The sequence below is a fragment of the Chrysochloris asiatica genome, unplaced genomic scaffold, assembly GCF_000296735.1.
Source record: "Chrysochloris asiatica unplaced genomic scaffold, ChrAsi1.0 scaffold00109, whole genome shotgun sequence".
Lineage (NCBI taxonomy): Eukaryota > Metazoa > Chordata > Mammalia > Afrosoricida > Chrysochloridae > Chrysochloris > Chrysochloris asiatica.
The window spans coordinates 3,400,423-3,423,928 of NW_006408627.1; the positions used below are offsets into that span (position 1 = coordinate 3,400,423).

At 37.9% G+C, this 23,506-nt stretch overlaps 1 protein-coding gene across 2 annotated transcripts in view; it reads right to left on the reverse strand.

Annotated features, from left to right (window-relative positions):
* WDFY3 (WD repeat and FYVE domain containing 3) overlaps window positions 1-23,506 on the reverse strand; it is a 255,203-nt gene that overhangs the window by 165,590 nt on the left and 66,107 nt on the right. For both annotated transcript variants that reach the window (XM_006867730.1, XM_006867731.1), the window contains exons 11-16: window positions 21,360-21,817; window positions 19,412-19,495; window positions 14,120-14,297; window positions 13,128-13,342; window positions 8,205-8,317; window positions 701-932 (exon numbers count right to left, since the gene is read on the reverse strand). In XM_006867730.1, the coding sequence (XP_006867792.1) occupies window positions 701-932; window positions 8,205-8,317; window positions 13,128-13,342; window positions 14,120-14,297; window positions 19,412-19,495; window positions 21,360-21,817 (1,280 nt within the window). The remainder of the gene's footprint in view (window positions 1-700; window positions 933-8,204; window positions 8,318-13,127; window positions 13,343-14,119; window positions 14,298-19,411; window positions 19,496-21,359; window positions 21,818-23,506) is intronic.

The following is a 23,506-nucleotide window of genomic DNA, read 5'->3' on the forward strand; positions in this document are numbered from 1 at the left end:
AAAACTTTATTTCCAAGAATAGGCAGTGGGCCAGAACTGGCCTGTAGTCTGCGGATTCCTATGAGTAGGAATTGACTTGACAGCAGTAGGTTGAGTTTGGAACACACTATAATAATTAAAACTAGGACTCTTATGCCCAATTTTGAGAAACAGGAACGATTAGGACTCCTTCTGAAACTATATAGCAGAGTAACTGGTGTTGGTGGTATGCCATCGAGTCAGTGCCAAATCAAAGCACACCTGTATACATCTTTACTGGAACAAAAAGCCTAATCTATCTCCAACTAAGCAGCTGGTAGACTCAAACTGCTGACCTGTGGTTGGCAATCCAACTCTTAACCCACTATGCTGCCAGAGCTCCTATATAATGGGGTTGAGTAGAATACTTTGTATAATACATTTCAAACTAGTGGAATTAAAACAAAAGACCTATATTACAAAGGTAAGTGGTGGTGGTGGTTATGTGCCGTGGAGTCGGTTCCGACTCACAGCGACCCTGTACAGGGTTTCCGAGGCTATAAATCTTTACGGGAGCAGAAAGCCTCATGTTTCTCCCGCAGAATTGCTGGTAGTTTCGAACTGCCGACCCCAAAGTGAGCAGCCCAATTTGTAACCACTATGCTACCAGAGCTCCTTTACAAAGGTAAGTATGAGGCATAAAATAATACAATAAGGCTGGGGTATGTAGCAAATTCCTTACCCAAAGCCTTCAAGGGATGTGTCAAACTCAACAAAAGCAGGAGTAACCGATGACCCATGAAGTCTGATGTCATGCGGGGTTGTCATGGAGACTAGACATTTTACTCTGGTCAAGGGTACAGTACTTCCTTCAGCAGATTTTACCAGGCTCTTGCTTATTCGGTAGTGGTTATCTTCATGTAGGCTGAAGACATTATCAGAACCCAGACCTTCCAGAGATGTGATCATACTACCTGCAAGCCAAAGAAAATCTCTTGGGAAAAATGCCATGGAGTCTTTTCAGTAATGACTTTACAAGGTAGATGTGCTTTTAAAAACACTCTAGTTTTAATACACAATTCCTTTCTTAGATTTAAATACCAGTCATCATATAGTTCTCATATACTTTATGCTCATTTTAACATTTAAAAAGCTTGCCTCCTTTTTGTTTGATTAGTGAATACACACATTGAAGAAATGTTAGAAACTAACATTTAAAACGAAAACAGAATTTATAAAGCTATAGCACCAAAAATATTTCCTTTTAAGATAAGCTACATGAATGGATATAACTGTTGGACATTCATGTAACTGTAAAAATATTTTAACATTCCTTTGGACAAAGGAGCTATTTTTGTTTCAATTTCAAGCAAAAGTAAATTACAACTCAGTATTGTTTTAAATACAAAACAAAAACAATAAAACCCCTGGAGGATTGATGTTGTCGCTGTTAAGTGCTGTCAAGTAGATTCTGACCCACAGCAACCCTGTATAGGGTTTCCAAGGAGCAACTGGTAAGATTGAACCACCTACCATGCAGTTCAGATGACTTTGCAGTCGGACACATTAGCCCACCGCGCCACGCCAGGACTCCTGGAGGACTGATAGGATCATACAAAACTCTCTATTTTCCAATAAAACTTTAAGTTCTTTTTCGTTCCAGCGGCACTAACAGGAATATAAAGCTTCTACAACACAGTATTCACTATTCGTGGACAATGATAATTTACAGGGGGGGAAAATTAAGTGTACTGGTATATTTCAATAATGGTTGCAGGTTTTTTCATCTTTCTGTTTTTACAATCTTCACCTGAAAAAGAAGAGGCTGAACTGCACCCTATGTCCTTTCAGAACTGTCATTCCACAGCTCTAGGTCTTATTCTGAACTGTTTCACTGCTGTTTGGTGTCAAGTAGGTTCCAACTTACAGCGACCCTATGCAAAACAGAATGAAACTGCACAGTCCTGTGTCGTCCTCACAATTACTGCTATGTTTGAGCCCATTGTGGTTGCCACTGTGTAAGTCTTTTCCTTGGGTGGGGGGCGGTCTTCCTCTTTTTCACTGACCCTCCACTTTTCCAAGCATGATATCCTTCTCCAGGAACTGTACACTTCTAACAGCTTGTCCAAAATACAAGACATAAAAGTATAGTCATCCTCAGTTGTTAGAAGCATTCTGGCTGTACGTTTTTTTTAAGACAAATTTGTTTGTTCTTCTGGCAGTCCATGGTACTTTCAATATTCTGTTCAAACACCAAAACTCAAATGCATTGATTCTTTAGGGGTCTTCCCTATTCATTGTCCAACTTTCACATGCATATGGAGTGTATTCCTTACACCTTCTTTTTTTTTTTAAATTTAAGGATTTTATTGTGGATTGAGTGAAAGTTTACAGGGCACATCATCAGTTTCACATTCAACAATTCATATAACTTGTTTCATTACATTGATTATAATCCCCTCCATATACCACCAGTTAACAGTGTTTCTCTGTATCCTCTGTAGCTTTTTTTTTTTTTTTTTGGGTGGGGTGGGGATTTTGTCTTTTTGGACTTTACCGTCTCGGCTTCCAGGGAAGGTTTTTACATTTATCTGTGGATATCCAGGGCTCATGTACGAGATTACTAGCAAGCATACTAAATAATCAGATGAGGGCCAGTTTGCTATGTCTGCTAGGTGACCAAAGTCTGATCCTCAGAGCCTACGGTTTGGACGGTCTACAACGCTTGGGCCCACAAGGCCTTGTGCTCCTGACCCGGTCTGCATGGTCTGCCACACACTCCCCCTTATTTATTATTTGTTTAAGGGACGCTGCCTGTCTTAAGCGGTCAGTGTGAATTCCTCTGTCTTACCCATCATCGAAACTCACTGCAGCATGGCAATGGCTCTGTCTTAGGTTGTCGAGGTTCCACGCCTTACACCTTCTTTTGATGCTACCTGGATCATTCACTATTTTGTCCTTGTGTGTTATTAAGTGCCACTGAGTCAGTTCTGACTCACAGCAACCCTGTATAGACTTCCCAGGAGTGGCTAATGAGTTTGACCCACCGACCCTGCAGTTACAAATGACCTTAAGGTTGAGTGCTTATCTTACTGTGCCACACCAAGACTGAATTCAATATTACAACCTGAGGCTTGAATTTTTTCAACTTGAAAAATACTAAGTGTATTTCTCCCTTTTGGTTTTCTAACTCGTATTTCACTAATAATACTTCTTGAGCTGCTATTTGAAAATTTCTGTTCACCTTTTCTACTTCATCAGTTCTTCCAGTTAGCTTTAGCTTCTACATTCAAAATCAAGCTTCAGGGTCTCGTCTGACATCCATTGTGGTCTTTACGACCCTTTGCTTTTTTCATGTACAATGTTCTTGACTTCATACCACAATTTTTCAGGTCTTTGGTAATTAGTGTCTAATGTATTAAAGCTGTTCTTGAGATTGATGGTCTCTAAATTTAGGTGGTATATATTCAAGGTCACAGTTAGCTGTTTTAATTTTCTTCAACTTCTGCCTGAACTTGTATATGAGCTACTGATGTCTGCTCCACAGTTGGTTCCTGACACTGTTCTGGCTGTTATTGAATTTCTCCATCACTTCTTACTTCACCTACACATTTCCTCTGATTAGGGCCACATGTACAGCCACCTTTTCTATTACTGAAAAAGGCATTTTCAATGAAGAAGTCATTGGTCTTACAAAAGACCATTCAATCTCTAGCATCATTTCTATCACCAAGGCCATATTTTCCAACTACTGATCCTTCCTTTTTGCTTCCAACTTTCACATTCCAATCATCAGCAATTATCACTGCATCTTAATTGCATGTTTTATCAATTTTAGATGAAAAATGTGGTGGTTGTTGCTGTAAATACCATCAAGTTGGTTCCAACTCATAGTGAACCTGTATAGGGTTTCTAAGGAGCAGTTGGTATGTCTGAACACCAACTTTGCAATTAGTAGTCCAGTACTTATCGTTCAGCTCCACAGGATTGGTAGGATTCTTCAATTTCATCATCACTGGCTTTAGTAGTTGGTGTATAACTTTGAACAACAGTGGTATTAACAGGTTTTCCTTGTTGGCATATGGATATAATTCTATCACAGACAACACTGTACTTCAAGATAAGTCTTGAAATGCTCTTCTTGATAATGAATGTGATGAATGTGATGCCACTCCTTTTCAGTTCCTGGCATAGTAAACCATGATGATCTGATTCAAAATAGCCAATACCAGTCCATTTCAGCTCACTAATGTCTACTGTATCAGTCTTTATGAGTTCCATTTTACTTTTGATGACTTCTAATTTTCCTAGATTCAGACTTCATACACTCCACATTCCAATTATTAATGGATGCTTACTGCTGCTTCTTCTTAGTAAATGAAGGTCCACATCATGTCATTAAGGTCCACTCTACTTTGAGGAGACAATCTACCCCAGTTGTGTTTTGAGTGCCTTTCAACCTGAAGGGCTGGCTCATCTTTTAGTACTGTATCTGACACTGCCCGACTGTTACTCATAAGGTTTACTCCATCCATGTCATTAAAGTTAACTCTACTTTGAGGAGACAGTTTTCCCCTGTCTTATTTTAAGTGCCTTCCAACCTGAGGGACTCATCATCCCACAGTATATCTGACAGTGTTCTGCTTTTATTCATAAGGTTTTCAGTGGTTAACCATTCAAAAGTGGTTCATCTGTCCTTCTCTCTTAGGAAGTTCTGCTGATACTTGTCATCTATGGATGACCTGCTGATATATAAAACACCAATGGCATAGCTTCCAGCATCATAACAACACACAAGCCAGCACGGTAGAACAAACTGACAGATGAGTGGTAGGACTATTTTACTAGTACTGATTATCTCAATCCATCAAAAACTGCATTATTACTACGGGTAGAAATTAAAAAATGAACTGCAGAGTTCAAACCAACAAAATTACAGGATTAGCTTTGGCAGGAAATACAGTGCAACTAGGGTTCTCTACTGAGAATGTGTTCTCCAGCTGTCAAGTGGAAGGAGTTAGAGATGGGTTGGTAATGTGGACAATGACGCCTTCCATTGGTTCTCCTATGGTCCATGTCATACTGATAAGCATTCTGCTGGCTCCCCAGACCATCATTCTACCAGTTTAATGCAAAAACTCCTTTGAAAGTCCTCATCAGCAGTACTATCATATACTACCTTATGAAACTGGTGGTGGTGGTAACTGTATGCCACCAAGTCAGTTCTGACTAATAGTGACCCTGGATAGGGTTTCCAAGGCTGTGTATCTTTATGGGACAGAAAGCCTCATCTTTCTCCCATGAAGCAACTGGTAGATTTGAACTACTGAACTTGTGGTTTTCAGTTCAGCTTGTAATCCAGGGCTCCTGTCCTATGAAACTAGTATCTATTATTTTGTTGACTTAAAAAAAAAAAAATTAGCACTTTATTCTCAGTCTTCTTGTCCATAGTAATTCTTGTCATTGTACTGGGAAATGTCAATATCCACATGAAGAACCTAACACCTGAATTGTAGTTCTAGGATCTCCTATTCTCCAATGAGCTTCAGCTCTCCTTCATTCCAGCAATATACTCCAGAGCCAGGATTTGGACAGGGTCATTGTCTTTACTTGTGCCACTTTCCCCCCAATTCTACCCTTATTCCTCCAGTTCGCTCATTCCTCTACTCTCAGTACTTTTTGTCCTAGTCACTGTTACTCAAACCAGTGTTCTATCCCTTTTCTTCTAGTCTCTCACTAGTTAGCTATCTTAATTTGTTTCCCTAACCTACGCATACTCCTCAGTGTACCACTTCAAGTATTTTATCAGCAGTTAAAATTTTCTCTTAGTTCTCCTGCAGTGGTCCTGCAAATTCACACCTTGTTAATGATCCAACTAAGCCAGTTCTAATCTAGGGAGCAAAAGCCTCTTGGAAAAGATAGAGAAATATATACAGATCCTTAGAGAAAGAGGTAGTACCCTTCTAAGCCAACAATTATGATCATTATTCTCATCTTTTCTGGATGCTTGCAAATATTACTGATTCCCGCCCAACCTTCACTGCCCCCCTTTTTCTGTCAATCAACTTAATCATGTTTCTGCATTTAAAATAATAAAACCAAGTTTTTCTCTTTATTTTCATTCACATCTTTTTCCTGCCTGCAAGACTACTCTCAAAAAGGTCACCAATGTCATCTTTACAATGGAATCCAATGCACACACCTTAACTCTTAACTTAATCGATCTTTCAGTAGTGCTACACAACCTGAACAACAGCAATCCCTGGTACATATTCAGCTTCTTCCTCTTCCTTATTTAACCCCATTGCCACTTCAATCTGCTATCGACTGGTTTTTGGTTTGTTTATCCAACCCCCTCACCACCCCATCCCCCGCACCAGTCTCTTAATTAATGTCATTCTTATCTCTAATTCATTCTCATTCCTCTAGGGTTGTGTTCCTAAAACTCAAACACCACTTTCCTTATTTAATAACCTTGTAATTATTCCTCAACATCTATAAAACTTGAGTACAAATTTCAGCATGCTTTATGATCTGATAGATACAATTTTTTTCACCTCATTGCCTCACACATTCCTATAAACGTTTTCAGTTACTCACATTCAACTAGCGGTTTTTAGGAAGTACCATATTTTTTTCTTCCTCCAGGCCTGGCAAGTTTCGTAATATACATTCTCCAAAATCTTTCAAGGAAAGTTCTCCACAACCATTAAAATCCAGCTGAGTTGCTAACCTATGCGTGAAAATTCCACAATTTCCCCTGGTCCACTTAAATGAAGGGGTTTCAAAAAGTATGGAATCTGTCCACAAAGATTTTCAAGACTCCTTGAATAGTTTCCTATCTCCCCTTTTGCAGCAACTGACAAATGATTATTAAATTCAATGTTTGCTCATTTACCAACCAAAACCCATTTGCATCCAGTTGATTTTGATTCGTAACAACCCTATAGAACAGAGTAGAATTGCCCCATGGGGTTTAAAGGCTGTAAACACCACATCTTTCTCCTGTGGAGTGGCTGGTGGGATTAACCTGTTGAATTCTGGTTAGCAGCAAAATTCTTGAACCTCTATACCACCAGGGCTCATTTGGTTTTTGTTTTTTTGTGTGTGTGGAAGCAAATTAAGGTAAGTATTCTGCTTCATTCATATTGCTAGCAGCTGTGTCAAGCACAATGTTACAGCAATAAACATTAGTAAGAAAACCAATAATGAAATATGCATAGCATATTACTTACACAGATATGTCAGAATAACATAAAAAAAAAAAAAATTTATGTGCAAAAGCAGTTTTTTGATTATCCAATTCAAAGATTTATTAGTGTTATTGTCACTCCTTCCTGGTGTGGCGCTGTAGGATCAGCACTAGACAGCGAACCTCAAGGTCAGCAGTTCAAATTCACCAGCTGCTCCTCGAAAACCCTATACAGGATCGTTGAGTCAGAAACCAACTCCTCGGCACCAAGTATAATGGATTCATGGTATGGTGCTCTAGAGCAAACACTGGACTACTAAAGGAGCTCTGGTAGCGTAGTGGTTATGAATATGGCTGCTAAGCTCAGGGACAGCAGTTTGAAACTACCAGCTGTTCCACGGGAGAAAGATGAGGCTTTCTGCTCCTGTAAAGATTTACAGCCTTGGAAACCCTATACAGGGTCACTCTGAGTCAGAACTGACTCCACGGCACATTCCGATATAATCCAATACCGATATTGACCACAAGGTCAGCTCTTCAAATCCACCAGTCATTCCTTGGAAACCCTATACGGGTAGTTATAAGTCAGAACCAACTTGATGGCACACAACAACAAATATAAGATATGTACTGTTCAGATGAAACTTTTTTTATTTTATTTTAAACTATGACTGTCAAGAAAGAGCAAATCAGTAAAAAAATTATAGCATATATTTACCTAATGAACACAAGGTTTTTTCCCTAGATTTTGGAACCAACTACTCTGACCAAGTCATGGGATCTTCTAGGTTTAGTTGTTTCTTATAAGTAAGAGGAAGGCGTTAGATAAGACCATTTTTAAACTCCCTTTCCTCTTTAGGTTTCCACAATTTTATTAGACTATAACGTAATTTCAAACAATCTTAAGATCTTGTCTCATTTACACAAGAAAAGAGAAATTTAGAGTATTTTAAGCATATATCTCCTGCTGATTAGGATCAGTTAAGACTATTCCCACTTGATTTCCAGTTATAAAACAAATCAAAAAAAGCATGAACTTCAAAGGAAAACTTACTTCTCATCTCTGGCTCATAACTCAGTGAACTTGGTTTGTGGACCCTATATTGTTTCAACAGTTTTTTGTCCCAGGCACCACAATTTAAAGGATTTGCCAATCGCAAAAATTCCCTAAGAAGAGACAAATCAAAGTTAATACTTGATTGGTAACATTATAAAATTCATAAACCAAACACATAAAAAGGAAGTCATTAAAACAGATAAGTTAAAATATAAAAGAAATGAAAATATAAAGTAACACACAATGTTAGCTAGTTAAGTTTGAATCTATTTACATATACCTATCCTGGTGTGGCACTGTAGGACAAGCACTGGACTGTGAACCACAAGATGAGCAGTTCAAACCCACCAGCTGCTCCTGCTACACAGGGTTACTATAAGTTGGAACTGACTTGATGCTACTTAACAACAACATGTACTTACAGAGTCCTAGTGTGGCACAGTTGGGTAAGTACTAGACAGCTAACCACGAGGTCAGTTGCTCCTTAGAAACCCTGTACAGGGTCCCCGAGAGTCGAAACCGATTCAACAGCACATAACAACATCATCATAAGTACTCGCTAGATGGTTTTCAAAATTCTTTTTCAAAAGTTAATAAAAATGTGTCAGAAGTATTTTAAACTCAACATTATCTAAAATCCTATTCTTCTCATTATATCCCAAACTGCAGCTCTTCTTAGGTTCTGAATCTTCTGGAAATGTACCTTGATTTCTCCCTTTTCTTTCACTTTCCACATTCAAATAGCCAGAAGACCCTGCTGAGTCTATCTCCTCAAAGTATCTTGGATCTGCCCTCTGCTCCCCATTTCTGCTGCTACTACTCAGCCCAGGCTGATTTTCTCATTTTGAGTTCGTGTCTTAACAATTTCCTGCCAATCTTGCCTCACCTCAATCCAGTCTTTATTATATCCAGTATCTTCCAAAATTAACATCTATTCAATGTCACTTCATTGTTTAAGACTACCCAGTTCTTGAGATGGAAACCTAAGTTCTCAAAATGGCAAGCTTACAGGACCATGTTTGGAATGATATTCAATTTATTCAGCCTTCACTGCTCCCATTTTATCCCCATGAATGCACCACATTCAAGGCCCACTTTAGTTCTTTTAATTTCCACTGCATGCTGTACTCTGTCCTCTACTTTGGACCACTGTACCTGACTTTGTCTTCATTGAGAATACCCTATTTATGACATTTTCATCTGACCCACTCCTGTCCATCTTCATTTTATAACTTGACTTGTCATTTATTCCAGGAAGCCTCCTTTGAGCTACCCTCACAGAGTCTGAGTAAGTGACCCCTCCATATAAACTCCCATAGTACTGTTGTTACATAACAACACATAAAGCATTCATTTTCTGATATCTGAATGTACTCCTCACTAGACTGTACATTTTTTTAGGGTAAAGACCTTTCTTATTTTCTTCACCAATGCTCTTCCAAGGACTGCTGTTGTTGTTGTTATGTGCCATCGAGTTGATTCTGACTCATAGTAACCCTGTACAGGGTTTCCAAGGAGTAGCTGCTAGGACTGAACCACTGATGTTGTGGTTCACTGTCCAATGCTTATCCTACAGCATCACACCAGGAGTCCTAGCATATAGCAAAGTCATAGCATACAGCTACTTGAGTAGCGTAGTGGATTACAAGCTCGGCTGCTGACCACAAGGTCAGCAGTTTGAATCTACCAGTCACTCTGTGGGAGGAAGAGGAGGCTTTTTGCTCCCATAAAAAGTTACATCTTCAGAAACTTTACACAGGGTTGTTATGAGTCGTAACTTATGAGTCAGAACCCACTCAATGGCACACAGCTACCACAGCATATAGAAGGGGATGGAAATTTTTCTAAATCAGAATATGATAGAAAGGAAATACTGTATCTAATCTTAAAAAAATGTGAGATCTATGGAGTATTTTCTTCTGGGATGTGATGCATGGTAATATAATAAATTCTGCAAGAACAAAACATAATAGGGTTACTTAATATCCTATTATTTGTGTCACGTCATGCAACAACAAAAAGAAGGCATCTCGGAATTTTCACTTGACTATAAAAAGGCAATATTTCAAAGATGATGTCTATTGCCAGTTTTTCATGCAGTTTTATAAACCTAAGACATATAAACTGCAAGGTATTTATACCCTCATATGACTTCTTTTCCAGAGATTTCATTCATTACGAAAACTGCGCGTGTTCAAATAGCTGATTTCTAGCGCTTCCTTGGCTTGTCTAACTAGACAAGATAAGTGTAGTACAGAGTTATCTAGCCAGTCTTTGTAATTCCCACCAAATGACTTGGTTACGTGCCCATCGAGTTGGTTCCGACTCACAGAGACTGTGTATGGGGTTTCCAAGGAGCGGATGGTGGGCTTGAACAGACAACCTTGTGGTTCACACCAACCTTGCAGTTCAATGCATTAACCCGCAGCACCACACCATGCAAACAGGGTGTACAGAACTCTACCATGGGGACTGGTTAGTTTTGCCATCCTGCCAGCTGTAAAACGAGTCATCTCAGAAGAAAGAATGTGCTCTGTGTTAGAATCGACCCAACAGCAGTGAGCTTGGTTTTGGGTTGGCAGCAAGCTGATTGGTACAGTATTGTTAACAAATGCTTACTGCAAAAGTCTACTTTATCATTAGTGTTTGGAGTCATTTAAAAAACAACAACAACAACAAATTACAAATAAAGTTCAATCATTCAGCGAAAGCTAAACATTTAAAAAACTTTAACAGCATAAAATTATCTAGTACAGGAAGATGCTTATATTAGTATCAAAGTTACATGGCCTATGAATGCATTTTTATAAGGAGGAATAAGAGACAACTTAAATCTGTTTGGAAAGGCAATTTTTAGAAATATAAGGAAAAAATCTTTACAAGTACCAATAGGTCAGTTTCATTCCTAATATACACAGCACTGCTTTTCTTGCATTATAAAAGATTACGTAAAAATATATTTCTTGAACGGTTAAATTAACTATGGAACATCTGTATTATGAACAGTAATAAATGGGAACAAACTATTGCTACATACAACTTGGCTGTATCATAAGGGAATTAGGATAAATCTTTAAAAAGCCAATCTCAGAAGGCTAAATTTGTATGATTTCATTTATATAGCTTTCTCAAAATGACAATATAATAGAGACAGGAAGCAGATTAGTGGTTGCCAGAGTTAGAGGAGTGGGTGTGATAATAAAGGGGTAACACCAGAGAGACTTTTGTAGTATCTTGCTTGTTTGATGTTTAAACAGACCTACACGTGATAAAACAACAATGAGCTACAAGCATACAGCATACCAATGTCTTGCTTCTGATATTCTACTACAGCTATATAAAATGCTACTACTATGGAGACTGGGTGAAGAATTCCTACATATAAAAAACTCTTAAATATAAATTAATGTAAATCACATATTACACATGATTTTAGTTTTAAATGAAAGTTGACAGTCACCTAGATTCAAGTGGAAGAAAGAGCTCTGGGCAGAAACATTTTCTTTTACTAGTAACTGGATTTATTTGTTTCCAAGTGCTGCCTATTGAGCATTCTGCTCCTTTTGTTGTTGCTATGTTTTGTTTTGTCGACAGATAACTGAACATGTACTCCTTTGGCAGAGGCCACGTCACCAAAGGGCAGAGCGGCGGAGGACCCTAAACATTAAGGGCTCATTGTTAAGCAAGGGCCACAATGGGTCTCCCCTTGGAAGGCAAGGCCCCAGGAGGAATCTCATGTGGGGACTCTGCAGTTTCTGTCTCTTTGTTTTAATCAGCTTATTTTTAATTTTCTTGATTTTATAATAAAAATTTTCAGTAGAATCTTAGTAAGAATTATATTAGAGATTTGAAACTTGTTTTTAGGCACCTTCACACCATATTCAATCATGCATAGTCCTAAAGAATGCTTTTCACACTAACAATAAGTTTCACCACTAGGAAAAACCAGCTAAAGTTTTTGCCAGTTCAAGTTTAAGATTACACTTAACGTTCTGTGTAGTTTCAGTCAGGGACATTAAGACCTCTATAAAATTAGCTAAAAATGCAATTGAGGGCTAAGGGAATAGTAATAGATCATAAGCAGAAATTTAACTAGATGGTTTGTATAGAGAAGTTTTTAGTATAAGGAAGTTGTACCGTTTCTTCTTAACTACAAAACTTTAAATGCTTCTTGTTTTTCTTGTTTAATCAATCATGGGAAACGACTGTGTTGTCAGTTACCATAGCAAATAATGTTTAGGTACATGTTGTGATTAATGAATCTACAGAAAATAATAGGTGAAGGTAGAAATGAGTTAAGATTTAGAATTATGTTTTAAGGTTAATGTGACATTTTTAGAACAATGTGGTTTGCCTACAGAAATCAGATATTGTCTAACTACGTAAAAGGGAACAAGGAAGATTTTGATACTCTTGATGCTCTATATTGAAATGATTAATATGTATGATTTAGACCACTACTTTGAAAAGAATGATTAATAGATTGATGGCATAGAGTAGTATAAAAGCTGTTTGAGAATCTGAAATAAATAAAGAGGAGAAATAAAATGTGAGAGAAGAAGATTCACCATTCATCGAGACTCACTGATTTTGTGCTTTCTTCACCGATGCCATACATCTCTCTAGGACCCCCTAATAAGTGTGTCGTGCTGGTCCATGACACTCCTGGTGTGGTGCTATAGTATAAGCACTGGACTGCTAACCATAAGGTCAGCAGTTCAAACCCAACAGGTGCTCCTTGGAAACCCTATACAAGGTCGCCTATACAGGAAACACTATACAAATCTGAACTGACTTGATAACACTGTAACAACAACGTGCTCATCACAGCAAGGACTCCTGATTCATGAAGACACTAGTAATGGCCATGGCTACTCTTAACTGGGACCCACTCAAATGTGAATGAGAGAACTTACTGACCTTAGCACCATGGGCTCCAGGGCCTGCGAAGCTAATCGCTCAAACATGCGCTGCAGGGGTGGGTGCAGCGAGTGGTCCTCATCCGCCAGTGCAGCACTGCATCTCTGTAGCAGTCGTGCATGAAGACCCGCTTCACACATGACTTGCTGGTTTCTTTCTGTGTGCACCAGGGATTGTAAAATATTTGCCACGGCAAGTTGAAGGTCCAAAGCATGCTAAAGTTAACAAGACAACAGACCAGAAGGGAATTCTTAGCGAGAGAGGTGACAGTTCTTTCCACCTTTTAATGTGAAGTCTCAACTTGCTTCACTGTAAATTCAGATCAATTAAGTAACTGGTTAGGGTCCTATAGCAACTGCAGAACAGGGTAAGGAAAATCTATCCTATTCTCACTTTGCTAGAAGCATACACAGCTGTACTCTATTCTCTTCCAGTCTTTGTATTAGATGACTACATAACCAAGAGTATTCCTTTTTATAAAAGCGTGTAAAGTCGTTTTGATGGTAAGTAAATAACCAGCTTACAGGAAAGCCTGATGTTCACATTTGTGACGCTTTAGGCCTTAAAGGCTATATACAATTTTAACAAATTTATCCAAACTCCAATTCACCCAAACTCTTGAATGCTGCAAGTCAGAGAAGATAAGTAGTATCAATGTGGTTATCTTCAGTTTTATTTCTGCATCATTTATGAATGACTTTCATTACTGAGCAGAATTCTCACATTAGAAGTAACCATACTGGTTGCAATTGTAACAATGGAATTATATTATAAATCAGACATACATAGCATTTTATAAGTTAAGAACTAAATAGAAAAATTCTTTCATTTTTTCTTTTACCTACTTTCGTATGTGATACATTTTCTTTTTGAGCATTCTGAGCATTTGAAATGGTTCCATGTCCCTTGCCCCCAACCCCTGGGTTCATGCAATCACATGCATGTCCATATACTCATTGAAAATAGGAATGAGCGAATATAGCCAAGCTTACTTCTGGCTGTGTCACCGACCCAACAGAGGCCAGGAGGTCCAGCATGGCAAGCATGGCCCCAGGATGGATGACCACAGCATCGGAACTCTGGAGAGATGACGTTGCCACATGTATTTTCAAGTCGGCCACATTTTTAGGAGGGTACACAGGGGGAGTAGAGACTGAATGATATGCATGCCTATTTAAAATAAAAAATAAAAAAAGTAGTAGTCGAAGGTTAATTTGGTATTCAATTTCAACCACATTCTCTGATTATTTTCTTCATCTTCTTTCGACCTTGATCCACTGATAAGCAAAACACCTTGTATGTCAGGGATGGATTACAAAATCCCCTAGGGTTGGGATATAAAACAGCAATATAAAAGTATTACCAACTCTTTGTGAGTTATATATTGAAATTTTAATTATCAATCCTTCTAGGTCCTTATATTTCTACTATAAAGACTGTTTCATTCAATAACAACACCTGTACCAGAAAAAAAATAAAAATGAGATGAAATCACAGTGATTCAAAGCACCAAGAAGGTGAGAGCTTTGAAAACAGATGAGAGAACCAGTTAAATTAAATCATTTAAAAAAAAAAACAATTTACCTATGTGTTTTTAACCTTTCCTTTATCCCTGGATAAGTATAATGAAGACATAACACGATCAAGGTGGCCTACTCCATTACTGGGTCAACTGCTAAACATTAAGGGGGTTCCCTTTAGTTATCCCTGCTACTACTGAAACTACGTATCACAATTTTAAAAACATAGAAGACTTACTCAAACCAACAGTGTTTATAAGCAAGAGAGCCTGACCCTGTTCTTCACCTACACATTCTTTCTCATCAATGATCTCTGCTTTCTATTTTGAACTATTCATCTACAATTCATGAGTTTTGCACAGTTTGCATTTTGGCACGAGAAAACAGATGCTGTGGCTCCAGCCTATGGGAGCTCTTTGTTCAGTGAATCAGTCTCAGCATAATTCGTCTAAATGCTGAGCTCTGCCACTGAGAGCACTGGAGTTTCAGCACTCTGGCACAAGAGCAGCTTGGAAAACAGATGCTTTACGTCAGTGATTTAGTAGCAGAGAATTGGCAGAGCCATGCTTTCCAAGAAAATACCATTCTCTTTTAGAAAGAAATTCTAGTCAAGTATTCAACTTCACTAAGAAAATAGTACACGGGATCCCCTATGTAAAAATCAGTTTATCCTCCATTCACTTGTGTGTTTTCAACAGACTATTTTTTGTTCAGAAAGGCTTAAGTTCTAAACTTAAAAAGATGTCTAAAGGCTTTTACTACTATTACCACCAAACAGTAGCCCTCCTGTTACGGTGTTCATTTTACTATTTAAAATATTTTGATCCAGCTAGAAAGTGAATTCACAATTCCAACCACTGACTTAAAGAAATTCCATTAAAGATTAAAGCATTTTAATTATATTTTAAAAAAACCTCAAATTTGAGAAAAAAACAAACATAAGTTTTAAGTGTATTTTAGAGTCCTAGATAATGCATTGGACTGCAAGGTCAGTTTGAACTGCAAGGTGGGCAGTTCAAACCCAGCAGCCGGTAACTCTACTCAGGTTACTACGAGTTAGAACAACTTGACGTCACTTAACAACAACAACAACAAAGTTATAGACCTTGGAAAATGATTGCCCAGCTGGTAGATATGATCCAGATACGAACTTTAACTATGGACAGAAGAGACTTCTATATTTCGCAAAACAGAATGCTTCACTAATATATAACTATTAAAACTTCTTTCCTTATTTAATAATATAATGTTCTGATTAAAATACACCAGTTCTTCACAAACTAGGGGGAAAAAAATCATAGCAATCATTGTAGAAAATGAAACTATAGTATTTATTAATTAAATTTAGATCTATTATTGTTGTTAAGTTCCGTTGAGTTGGTTCCGGCCCATAGCAAGCCTGTATAGGATTTCCAAAGAGCAGCTGGTGAGTTTGAACCGCCGATCTTGCAGTTCAAATGAATTTGCAGTCTGGCTCATTAACCCACAGCGCCACAACAGGTAATGCTGTTTTTTCACTCTAGTAATATCTCAAACTGTGGGTCAAGTCCATCAGCTACTCCATGGGGCAGAGATGAGGCTTCTGTTCCCATAAAGATTCATAGTCTGGGAGACATGGTACAGGGTCACTATGAGTCCGAATCGACTCAATGACACCTCACAATAACAACAGGGTGATATTCACTAAGATGCTGCTGCTGTTAATGCTTTCCAGCAGGTTCCAACTCATACTGACCCTGCATAGGATTTCCAAGGCTGTAAATCTTTGCGGGAGCAGAAAGTCTCATATTTCCCTCGCTTCACTTAAGACGTCATTGTTGCTAAATTCTGTCAAGTTAGTTTTGACTCACAGCAGCCCTGTATTATAGGGTCTCCATGGAGTGGCAGGGTGGGTTTGAACCATTGGCCTTTTGGTTCAAACCAACCTTTTGGTCAAGTGCTTATCCTATAACGCCACACCAGCACTCAAGATGTTAAGTGCCATTGGGTCAGTTCTGACTCATAGTGACCCTATATAGGGTGTTTCCAAGGAGACGCTGGTAAGCTTGAACCGTCAACCTCACGTCAACCTTGAGGTGCAGTCCAGCGCATTAACCCGCAGCACCACACTACTTATCATCCTAGTTATCTTCTCTACTTTTTATATTTAGGAGTTTTGTTGTTAAGTGCCATAGAGTCAGTTCCGATTCATTGCGATCCTGTATGTACAGGGTTTCCAAGGAGCAGCTGGTGGATTTGAACTTCTGACCTTGTGGTTCAAACTTACCTTGTCTAGTACATTATCAGCAAGACTAAAGTCTTTGCAAAGGGAAAACAACATTATAGAATTTAAGTTTTAAATTGTAGCTACCTCTGGTAGCGTAGTGGTTAGGAATCGGGCTGTGAATTGCAAGGTCAGCAGTTCGAAACTACCAGCTGTTCCACAGGAAAAGATGAGGCTTTCTGCTCCCGTAAAGATTTACAGCCTCAGAAACTCTGTACAGGGTCGCTATGAGTCGGAACCGACCACGGCACATAACAACAACAACCTTGCAATGAAATAGAAACTATAATTGAATATGTCAATATAATTATCATATATATTGAAGGCTCGTCTGCCATTTTTAAGAATACATGAGTATTTTAACTCAGAATTTGTTCTGCTTTAATTATCATCAAGTATATAGCGTAGTGGTTACGAATCGGGCTACGAACCTTAAGGTCAGCGGTTCAAAACTACCAGTCGCTCCGCGGGAGAAAGATGAGGCTTTCTACTCCCATAAAGATTTACACCCTCGGAAACCCTGTACAGGGTCGCTATGGTCGGACCCAACTCGATGGCACTTAACAACAACAACATATAGCGTAGTGGTTACAAATCGGGCTGCTAACCTCAAGGTTGGCAGTTGTAAACTACCAACCATTCTGCGGGAGAAAGATAAGGCTTTCTGCTCCCGTAAAGATTTACTGACTCAGAAACCCTGTGCAGGAACCCTATGAGTCGGAACTGACTTCACGGTACACAACAACAACAATCTATAAGCAATGAACAATGGGCTTGATATTTGAATAACTAATTCAAACCAACTTTTTCTCTATTGCAGATATATTCTAGAGGTTCTTAATCATTTTTTCGTATTATATTTTTTCATTTCCTCTAAATCTGACTGAATAGTATTTATTCAGCTCTAATTATTCTGTTCTCTTATTCCTATTTGATAATCATGATATAGATCATGAGTTTTAGTTTTCTAAGTTAAGAATTTTCACTCTAGTTCTTGAAATAATTACAGAATAACTAACTTTTACTGATCAGAGCAGTATAACAAGCTCAAAACAGGCAGAGTATATGAACACTCTTAGAAATATAGAATATCAATGTTCCTCTTTGCCAAAACTATAACAAAAATCATTCTGTTACAAGAAACAGATGCCCATGAGCATCAGTTAATTAACTGAGAGGTTTTAGAGATAATGTGACTAAAATGTGATTTCAAAACTTAGTGTTATTTGAATTTGGGAGATGAAAACATTGCTTTCTTTACAAGCTTATAGTTCTTATCCACATAGCAAACTGAAAGCACCCTGACAAGAAAGGCAACCCACAAATGTCCGCACTGATGTTGTTATTAGCATGAACGGCACTGGGAGCTCCTCCTCCCCAGAGTATCATCAATCTGAAGACTGATGGAAGTAAGGCTCACACAGACTAACTACTAGGGCAGTCAATACAGCGACAGTTTCCTCGTAAGTCACAGGACATGGCATCTTTAGATGTAGTTGCATTACAAATTACAACAAAATGTTCTCATTAAGGCCATAAATAACTCATGAAGAATGTGAGGAATATAATGTAGTCTCCCCTTTGTCAAATTAACATTTAAAGAAATGTTAATTATTTAACATTTAAATAAATGTGAATCATGAACGGTTTTATTTATTTATTTATTTATTTAAGTGTGTTTCTTCATTCTCTGAATTGCTACAGAAAGCATTTTATTGCTTTGGGTATAATGAAAAATACTGTTACATATATTTTGGGGCAGCGCTGTGGCTCCGTAAGGTTAAGTACTAGACTGTGAACCACAAGGTTGACAGTTCACACCTACCAGACACTCCACAGGACAAATATGAGGCATTCTGCTCCTACAAAAGATTTACAGCCTCACAAACCCTATACAGGGTCGTTAGGAGTCGAAAACAACTACAGGACACATAACAACAACTCTGACGGGAAAAAGCTGGGGATGGTTTTATAGTCTCTTTTCAAAGCTAAGCATTGACAAGCCTCCATATAGCATTTTGATTCAACCACCTGCTAAAGACAGTACACATTTCCTTGCCAGTACCATGATATTGGTTTTAGAAAAGTATTAAAAAAGAAACCAACAAAGAATGACCCCAAGCACATTAAAAAAAAGTGAAAAAGTACTCAACCTAAAGTTAGCTAGTCCTCACTTTTAATTTCCACAAAAGACTTGTTTTTATTTTATGCTTATTTTTAGAACCAATGTATTTTTTAGTTTTAATAATAGTTGAAGAAAATTCTATGTGTACATATCCTTTGTATCATTCTTTATAGCAACCAGACATTCTACTCTCATAAATATAATGAGCAGAGTTGATCATTTACAACCTGACCAAAAAAATAAATAAAATAGAAAGCAAAAACTAAAACTAAGAAGAAAAAAAAAGATTGAAGTTATTAAGCACATTCACTTAAAATTAAGCACAGAAACAAAAAAAACCCCACACAAATAGTGACTTCTCTTATGAGATCAGTACCTTTTCCTGGACAAAGCTGGTGTACCCCAAGGAGAGGGGAGAGAAGACTCACTTGTCAGGCAAGGAGGGATCTGTTCTGCACGACTACAGACAACAAAACAGACAGGGTGGTTGAAGAGAGGTTAGAAGAAAACACTAGGTTGGCAGCTGGTTAGTTTCACAAGAAATACCAATAAAAGTTTACTAAGGAACATTCTCCATACTCAGCAAGAACAAGGAACATGACTCCGACACAGGCAGAGTGAGACAGGAAGCATGCACAAAGCAGATGCTTATTCCGTTAATGTTAACATGGAACACATTTGTTAAACAAATTACTTGCCGCCCTGTGTTTGAAAAAAAAAAAATGCAACTAAAAATGAGGTATACTAGCTAATATAAGCTAAAAAATTAAACAAGAGAAAAGAAGTTAAATCTGGGCAAGTTTTAAATTTATATATCTTTTCCCTACAAAACTATAATATCCATTTTTTTTAATTTTTTGTTTTACCCAAGGAGGAAAGAAATTAAAATCAATGTTTCTTATAATATTTGAAATTTCAAATCTAAATATTAAGGACTAAGAAATATTGTTAAGAAGAAAATAATATTAAAAGATATGAAATCTATTAAGAAGGTCTATTCAATATACTTCTTGGTTTATTTATAGGGACAGTAGAGAAACAATTCATTTATTTAAAATCATAAAACTATGGTAACTGATAAAAAGTGATAACGCTTACAACAGACAAAGTAGCAGCACACTGCCTCAATGTTATTTTCAAAATGAGGATGTGATTGAAAACACAATTTAAGCACTGAAAAAAGTGATTTAAGTAAAGCAGCTCTCCTATGATTTCCCTTGGAACCCTGGGCTCTCCCTATCATAGAATCTGTCACAACAAATTATAATTGTCTATTCATGAGACTGTACTCAAGCCAAAGGATGACAAGGATCCTAACAATCTTGTAGAGGTGAATCTCCAATGGCCAGCAGGAGTCTCATACCGTAGGTCTTAAGTATTTGCTTAAAGAAGAAATGAGTAAATGATTTAAAAATCTGATGGACTTTAGAACTCTCAATGTCTCTTAGGGAGCTACATCTTTTCAAGAATTATGAATTGTTAAGGGCAACATTTCAAAAGGCCAAAGCCTAGAAGAGATGGGAAGGTAGGTGGAATGCAAACAGGAAGCACAGGGAGGATGCAGAATTAACTGTTGCTGCGAGGGGATTGCAATCATTGAGATGAAGCAAAGTGTAGGATTTGTTGGATGTAAAACTGATGGTCTTATCTGTAAACTTTCATTCAATTCACAATAATAACAACAATAAACTAGGAAGAAAGGATTGCAATGCAAAAAAATCTCAAAAATCATGAATTATAAAATTTTTGCATGGCAAGTTATCTATCATCTATCTTGATATATTTATAATCATAACCATGTTCTCCTGTTGACAACCAAGTCCAGATGCATTTTGGGGAATAAAGTGAAAAATGGAAATGAGAGCAAATACCACCATTAAAATAAACTTCAAAGCTACTGTTGTATTCAGTGAAATTAGAGCAGAATAAACCTGGATTTACAAATAATACACTGATTTTGATGTTAAAAATCTCAACTGCAGAATAATAATAATGGTGGTGGTGGTAGTGTGCTGTGGAGTTGGTCTCGACTCATAGTGACCCTGGATTGGGTTTCCAAGGCTATAAATCTTTATGGGAGCAGAAAGCCTCATCTTTCTTCCATGGAAACGCTAGTAGTTTTGAACTGCTGACCTGGAGATTAGCAGCCCGACTCATAACCACTCCACTATCAGAACTCACAATGAAAATGATAAGACCTAAAGCAAATGGGAGGAAAGAGTGACTGGCCTTTCATTTTCTTTGACTCAATTTATAATTCACGCCTATAAGCTGAAGTCATGCATAGTGTAACCTTTTATCCAAAGGACAGAGCAGGGCCATACCTGTCAAAAGAATCGGTGGCTACTTTGTAGAGATAAATAAAGAGTTTACTGCAGTGCCGTAAAGTGGGGGACACCGAGTCCACAGAGAGCATGTCTTCCTCCAGTAGTCTTTGAAATGGCTGTGTATTTGAGGGGAAGACATTCATGGGACTTATTTTCCTTAAGTCTGAGAAGCAGCCAAGAAATCGAACGGCATCTGCCAACTTCTCATACTGAATCTCTGTTTTGAAGAAATGTGAGTTGGCAGGTTCATAGCGCATGGCTGCAGTCAATGTGCAGAACACAGTATGGAGAAGTTCAAACACTTGATTCTGGTTCACTTTCTCCCAGCCATTCTTAGGTGGAGAGCTCAAAGATCTTTCCATAGCAACAAGCAAGGATGTGATGTACACAAACCCTCCAACTTTTCTAAAAACTGTTCTTGAGCGATGGCTTTCTCGAAGGACTGACAAGAGAGCCTGCAGGGGACAAAAACCAAACCAAATCAACAAAAATAAACATTCAAATTAAAAAAACAAACAAACAACAACATCATGCATGAATATCAAAAGGGAACATCATTCTGGCAATGTATGATATGAGTGTTTTTGTCAACTACCCAAAAGCAATTTTATGAAAGTATTTTAGAATTTTTAAACAGCATTTTAAAAGTAGAAGAAAGATAAATTTTGGGAAACACTACATTACTTTTGCTATAAAGCTATAGTAAAAATCACTGAAATGCTTTTCTGATATTGGTGATTGATAATGACTATACTGATGTGGTGCTACAGGATAAAACATTAGACACCAAAAGGTAGGTTTGAACAGCAAGGTTGGTGGTTCACACTCACGAGCCATTCCTTGGAAACCCTATGCAGGGTCGCTATGAGTAGAAACCGACTCAACAGCACATAACAACAACATAAATAATTGGGTAATTTTACTAAGTAATTTTATTAACCAATTAAGATACATATTCTAGTATAATTTTGCCCACTCATGAATACTTGTATTTGTATGCATGTGCACTAACTGATTTACTCTAAGAGGGAAGGAGAGGTAATAAGATCAGTTAAGATTTTAAGTGTTTTGATTTGTGTAAAATGACCATATTCTGAGGTCTGGAAAGAACCACACAAGCCTCCAATGACAGAAGGTGGCTGATGGCTGAGCATGGGGTACACTGGCTGGGAATCAAAGCCAGGCCTCCCACAGGGAAGGTGAGAATGTTACCACTGAACTACCACTACCTACAGAAAGACTTTGCTGTTGTTGTTGTTAAGTGTTGCTGAATCGGTTCCGACTCATAGCAACCCAGTATAGGACGGATGTCCAAGGAGTACATGGTGATTTTCAACCACCGACCTTGTGGTTCAAACTGACCTTGAAGTCCTGGCATTTATTCTACAGTGCCACAACTGAGGGACTACGTGAATTTGTACCTTGACTCCCCTACACTGCTATATAAATTTGGGCAATTTATTTACTGAGGGATATCAAAATCATCTATCTCTATCATGAAGATAAAACAAGTAGATGCATGTAAAGTATATAACAATATCTGACACATAGAAAGTTGTTAATTTTTATTACAATTATAAATCCAGTTGTGGTGCTGTGGGCTAATGCGTCAGACTGCAAAGCTATTTGAAATGCAAGGTTGGTGGGTCAAGCTCACCAGTTGCTTCTTGGAAACTCTATACAGGGTCGCTATGTGTCAAAATCGACTGGATGGCACTTAACAACAACAGTCACTTATCGGGAGTACTGGTGTGAATGATAGAATAAGCACTGGTCTATTAACCACAAGGTTGACGGTTCAAACCTACCAGACACTCCTCAAACACCCTACACAGATGAGTTGGAACCGATTCCACAGCACTTAACAGTAAGTCACGTATCGGCATGGTTAAGATCCACAGAACAGATCATTATATAAAAATTGGCATTATGGTATAATGAAGGGTGACCACATTAGATGAAATAAACTGAGGATCGCTACATCATTACACACAGCAGCAACATTATACTACTATATAACTACCAAAGCACTAGGAGACACGGTCCAGCTGAGCTGATACATAGCCTTAACCATCACAGCATTATTCATCACTTCCAGACCTACATCTTTAATGTGCAAAATAGCCAAAGAGGTTTTTTAACTG